At 53.9% G+C, this 6,000-nt stretch overlaps 1 protein-coding gene across 1 annotated transcript in view; it reads right to left on the bottom strand.

Annotated features, from left to right (window-relative positions):
* Positions 1-319: 319 nt before the first annotated feature.
* Positions 320-6,000, bottom strand: part of FAT2 (FAT atypical cadherin 2) — a 56,937-nt gene continuing 51,256 nt past the window's right edge. Inside the window, exons 22-24 of the mRNA XM_061360063.1 lie at positions 4,383-4,536; positions 2,542-3,134; positions 320-1,771 (exon numbers count right to left, since the gene is read on the bottom strand). Of these exons, the coding sequence (XP_061216047.1) occupies positions 1,239-1,771; positions 2,542-3,134; positions 4,383-4,536 (1,280 nt within the window). The 3' untranslated portion in view covers positions 320-1,238. The remainder of the gene's footprint in view (positions 1,772-2,541; positions 3,135-4,382; positions 4,537-6,000) is intronic.

Below are 6,000 nucleotides of genomic sequence, written 5' to 3'. Positions count from 1 at the left end.
GGCACTAATCTTGGAAACAGATGGATAATGCTCTCCAGTTGACAGTGAACCCTATCTTGGTACTTTGAAGGGACTGCTGGTGTCCAAAAGCTGCTATTCCCTGTACAGCCCCTGGCTGGAGCTGGGCAGGGATGTCCTATTCACAAGGAAATCCCCAAGTTATCGGATAAGATCAGGAGTAAAAAAAATCCAAACTCTTTTAATACTTTCCAAAAACCAACGACAAAAAGAGTTACATCAACCAACCGACCAAAGGAAACCTCTCACAGAGCAACGATGCATTTCCAAGCACAAGGACACGGGCAAACCCACGCTCGGTGCCCCGGCTCAGCCATGTGGTGCTGGTCAGTCTTTCTGGGGTACACCAGGGAGCCCCAGCTGGGCGGCAGGAGCATGTTCTGCTGTGTTCAGCACGGGACCATGACAGCCATGGGACATGTCTGTGCTTGCATCCTCAAGGCAGGGTCTCCCTTATACCCATGGGCACAGCCTGCCTGGGCAGGGGTCGTGCTTTGCTGCTGCACTAATCTGAGTCTGTGGGTGGTCCCTGGTGGGGTGAAGCTTCTTGCTTGTTTTTAATACAGAATTGGGCTTTATTTTTGTGTCTTTTTCCTTTTTTCTTGGACTTCCATTGGCCAAGTGAGGGATGTGCTGATGGGACCAGCTGCACTGCGCTCCCTCATCTCTCTCCCTACATCAGGGAGCAGACATGGAAGAGGGTTTGCACCAGCTGATCCATTCCACCGGGCAAACTGTTGGCTTGATGCAAGCCCTCGGAGCCAGAGCAGGGTAGCTGTGCAAGCCCACGTGGGGCATTCCCAGGCTGTGCATCACCAGTCCTTTTGCACCTTCTCCACCATGACTGCTGCCATACCTGCAGTGCTTGCCCTCCTCCTCCTCCTCCTCATCCCTGCAGCCAGGGAGCCTGAGGTGGGAGGAGGTGGCATGCTGTGGTCCTGCATGGTACCCGAGGAAGTCCCCTTGGCAAGGAGGCAGGTTAGTCATTGGCATCCCAGGAGCATCCTCTGTGTCCAGGCAGTGGCTGGAGCATTTCCCCTCCATTTGCAGCGGGAGCACAATGTGGGGAAAGATCCAGCCAAATGACACCCCAGCCATGCGCGAGGAGATGCTGCAAAGTGTGTGGGGGATACATGAAACCCCCTTGAGCAGCATGGACCAGCCCCCTGCACACTGTTCTGCACGGAGATGCGCTTCTCATCCCGAGCGTGAGCCCCCTGTTAAAACATCACCTCCTCACAGCTCCCGTAGTCGCTCTCCACCATGTCAGAGCCCTCATAGTTGGGGGGTGGAAGGGGCTGTGCTCGGATGCTGGGCTGGTGGCCCACCTCACAGTCTGCATATGAGGGCTGGGCCACGCTCAGGCGCATGCTCACCCGCTTGTACCCGGGGTCGGGCTGGTACGGGACACCCTCGCCCTGCACCAGTTGCGCTGGGTAGTAGCTGATGGCCGTGTATTCGTTCTGGCACTGGGAGGCTCCCATGTCCACGGGGCCGAGCGGCAGGAAGTCCTCCAGGTTCTGGTTGCTGTAGCGGGGCGGGATGGGAGCCCGCTTGTTGCTCTGGTCCAGCGGGAAGGGGAAGCCTCCATAAAGAGCAACCGGTTCCGTGTCTGCTGGTGGAGGAGGAGGTGGGGGAAGAGGAGGGTGGGAGGAGGATGCTGGGGGGCCTTGAATGATCTCGTAGTGGGAGTACTCCTGCACGTCGGATGACAGGTACCGAGGGGGCCAGTAGGTTGTTTCTGCTGGGTAGACTGGAATAAAAGAGAGTTGTGTGAGCTGCAGTTCAAGCTGTTGTTTTCCCTCTCCTGCTACTAACTTCTGTAGACTGAGCCTGCAGGAGATGTGGGGACAGGGGAGTTGTGATTGCTGCTTTGGGAATCAAGGGGACTGCTGTGCTGAAGCAGTGTTCCACCAGCCTCCAGCCACCCACTACTCTGGCATCCAAGACACACTTATCGTGCCATTCGCATGCAAGAAGCATGCATGATGAAGGGATGGGGCAGAGGAAGTGATCCATTGGATCTCTCCTTTCCCTGTCGTTACTCTTGTGACCCCTCTTCTAACAATATACATTGGTGATGAATTCCTGCATGGAGAGAAAGCAGTAACCTTGCTGTCTAGAACCACACAAGGGTGTGATTCCTCTGCCTAGGAACTGATGAAAATACCTCCACAAAAACTCACACTGACATTTAGGATCTTATTTTTTTTCTTCTTAACTTAATAATTCTCTTTTATGGGGTCTTTTGACCCAGGATGTGTGGGAATCCAGGCTCTGCATTAATGTTTCCCCTGCTTATTGCATATGAGATTGAGGAGATTAAAACTGAAAACTGGGATGTACTGGTGAGCTGGGAGGGAGGAGCCAATAGAGGATCCTACAGCAGGGCTTGGGCACCATTTGCCTGTGCTTTTGCCTGGCTTTAACCACCACTGTTGGTCCCTCATCCTTGCAAACCTTAGACCCACTTCAAAGGGGAAAAGGGATGTGTAAAGAGTAACAGAAATCAGTGCTACTGACCCATCTCCTCCCTGGCCCAAGTGCACTTGATGAAGGACTCGTTGTCGGAGTTGGAAGGGGGTGCAGCGGGGGGCAGGTTGGGTGCCACACTGCACACGATGGTACCCCGGTGCTTCGGGGCATTGGCCGAGTTGAAGGTGACGAATTCGGGGGTGCTGGTGGGTTTGCGCTGCTCCGGTGTGCCCCGGTCCAGGTTGTTGTGCGCTGCATCGCTGAGGATGTTGAGCTCGATGGGCGGCACGGCTTGGGTGCCCACACCTACGCTCTTGGAGAACTCGCTTTTGGAGAGCAGGTCGGGGTCCTCCCTTGCCACGGGCTTGTGTGCCTTGGCCCGGTGGCGATAGCGCTTGCGGATGAGCACGAAGGCCACGGCCAGGATGGCCACCCCCAGCACACCGGCCACAATCTCTGCTATCTCCTCAGGGCCCACTGCCCATTGCGTGGGCACGATGGCCGGGGTGATGATGGGCTGCGTGCAGTAGTCCCCCTGGTAATCGGATGGGCAGATGCAGTGCACCGAACCCTGGGTGCTCACACAGCGCCCGGAGTTTCTGCATGGGTTGTCTTGGCATTCCTCGGCCAGCTTCTCGCACCTGCAGGGAGGAGATGGAGACAGCCAATGTCAGCAGTTAGAACTGTGGTATCCTGTTCAGGAGTCTGACTTATACCAGCTAAGGATGCTCCATCCTTGTCTGCTCTCCTTCCCTAGGTTCGTGCTACCTGTCTCTCCTGGCAGAGGACTGTGATGCTGGAGTATAAAATGATGCTTTTCAGGAGAATATGTTTGACAGATGGTTCAGTTTTTCAGTCATATGCAACAAATTAAAATGGGGGTACCCTGCCTCAGAGGAGTATTTGGACATCCTAGGGATAACACTGCATAGAGAGATGCTCTTATCCTTTTAAATTAGGGAGCACAGGGTCACTCCGAGGTGTGCTAACCTCTTACGATGTCTCATATGTCCTTCAAGCTCTGGGGTCTCAGGATGATCTGTGAGTGTTTGCAGGTTGCAGCAAACAGTTGGGGAAAATCTATCCTGAGAAGTGGTGATGGGCACCCTTGTTGGAGAGGCTTTGGCATCTTATGGAGCTGCAGAACTGGGACTGAATTTCTGACTCTGTCCTGCTTCACCCCACACAACCTGAAAGTTCCTAAAAGTACAGGGAACCTTTCCTTCCAACAGTGATGATTTCCACCTGCTAGGGGGAATATGCAATGCTCTGTTGGCTTTCCTTCCTTTTTATCTTGTTACTGAGCAAACTCTGCGAGGTTTGGGTTCCTCTTTCTAAGTGTTTTTGGGATGTGCGAGCTGCGCTGCAACACTGCAGGCTGAGGGTAGGCAACCGGGGATTTTAGGTATCACACTGCCACCTAATGCCCAGTTTTTAGTGGAGCACATGCTTTTAGTTCAAGAGCTGCAGAAATAATCTGCGCCTCTGCACTGATTCAAAGGACCAGTGTTCATCCTGCGTAAACGAGGCAGAGGGATGAGCTAGATGTGATGCTGTTTGAGACTGTGTTGCGCATCCCTCATCATGCTGGGCTAGAGGCAGGACAGGGCGCTTGGAGGGGCAATCAGAGCATCTGTGAGGAGAAGAGAGTCGTCTTTTTTCCCCTCCTGATCAGAGGAGATGGGCACAGACGGGCAGTGACCGCTTGATGGCAGAGCTGTTTATGTCCCGGTCTGTTCAGTTCTGCCTTCATAGACACTTCCTTGCTCCAGTGCTCAGCTACGTGCAATTTGCATCCCAGTGTCTGGACCCGATGAGCTCCAGAAATGTGCAATGGTTGTTGATAGAGGTCATATTTACACCCATCCCAAAGCCTTCCTGGACCTTACCTTTCGCCCAGGTACCAGTCAGGGCAGTGGCAGGAGTACCCCGTGGCAGAGAGGGTGCAGGTTCCTCCATGCAGGCAGGGCTTGGACTCGCAGGGGCTGTCCCCGAGCTCACAGCGCTCACCAGAGAACAGCCCAGGGCAGATGCAGGTGTAACCTGGAGAGGGTGAGAAAGTGCCGTATAGAGACCATATCCGATGGGAGAACTAGCAAGAACAGGAGGAGCAGTGCCTGGTGCTGATGGCACACACAGAGGGCTCAGTCTGGCTACCTAAGCATGGGTACTTGTTGCTGCAGAAGGTGCTGTAGGGCACCCGAGCCATGGTGGGTACATTATAGGACCTGAAGTGGTTACTGGAGTCTAGGTTACCACTTTGAGGCAATGTAGTGGCACTAGAGAGCTATTTAAGCAACAAGTCAACCCTGTCCTCTCCTGACACACACCCTTTCCTACCAGGGGTGCATTCAGGGCACAGCTTTAATGCATGGAGAAGCTAGGGGACAGATTCAGCTTAAAAGCAAGGGGAGCCTGGCTGGCTGATTCATGGTTTCTGACTCTGCTAAATGCAATCCTCTGTACCTTATTGTTCTCTGAAGCGTTTAGTCCTGTGAGTTCGCGTGGTGTGAAGTGCCTGTCTCAACATGTCAGGTTTCTCTTGCCTACAGGAGGTGCCTGCTCACAGCCAGAGAGAAACCCTGCATAGCCGGGGACTCAGAGGGGGCTGCTGCTGTTTGCCTTTTTGGCTGCTGTTTAACGTAGCCCTAAGCATGGGAATGTCCCTGGCTGTGCTGAGCTCCTGCTAATTGCTCAGCTGGTGGTGCCACACGGGAAGTTCAGGGTTTCCACCTTACAGCATGCTTGAAAAGTGCTATTCATCGACAGGTTAAACATCCCTGCTTTAGAGAGCAGGTTTCCACGTGTGTTAGCGGTTGTACAAGGGATGTGCCGATGTTCGTGCAGCAGGTGCTGGACTTTGCCTATGGGGCTGTGTGTGCCCAAACACGTGTTCCCATGTGCAGGGGTTCACTCGTGTTGGCCCCTGTGGTCCTGAGCGCTGTGGTTGATGTGGTGCTGGTCTGGCTTTGACCCCTCCTGCATGGATGCATTCTCATGCGGCCACGTGGCGCACCCGGGCTCTCCTGCACGGATGTGTCTTTTCCTGTGCAGATAATCCCACGCCTGAGATCCCTGTGCAGAGCTTTGCATAACCTTGTGCTGTGTGCCAGTGGTCCAAAGGAGTGAGCCTGCAGTGCTCACAGACTGAATGTCCCTTGAGCATCCCTCCCCTTCCCTGCAGCAGTGCCCTGCGTGTTTCTGCCTGGGACCATGTCCCATGGGCTCTTTCCTGGGCAGCTGGGCCATCTGTAGAAGTTGATCAGCTTGGAAGGAAACTATGTAAAGAGCACTGGATGGTTATTAGATTCCTATTGAGGGACTGATTTCCTTGTCTTCGCTCCCATTGTACACTCTACAAAGCAAGAGATGCTTTGACTTAGAGCAGAGAAGAGTTTTCACTTTACAGGCTTTGAGTCCCTTCCATCCCAGCCAGAGGGGATTTCAGTGCCGAGGGTCTGCAGGCTAAGGTGAGGTGTGATGCCAGCCAGGCTAACTGTTCAGTAG

Source organism: Neopsephotus bourkii, unplaced genomic scaffold (genome assembly GCF_033783945.1).
Source record: "Neopsephotus bourkii isolate Nb327-2 ecotype Australia unplaced genomic scaffold, CSIRO-AGI_Nbou_v1 NB_1016, whole genome shotgun sequence".
Lineage (NCBI taxonomy): Eukaryota > Metazoa > Chordata > Aves > Psittaciformes > Psittacidae > Neopsephotus > Neopsephotus bourkii.
Note: the sequence above shows the minus strand (reverse complement) of the source record. Positions and strands in the feature narration are given on the sequence as shown.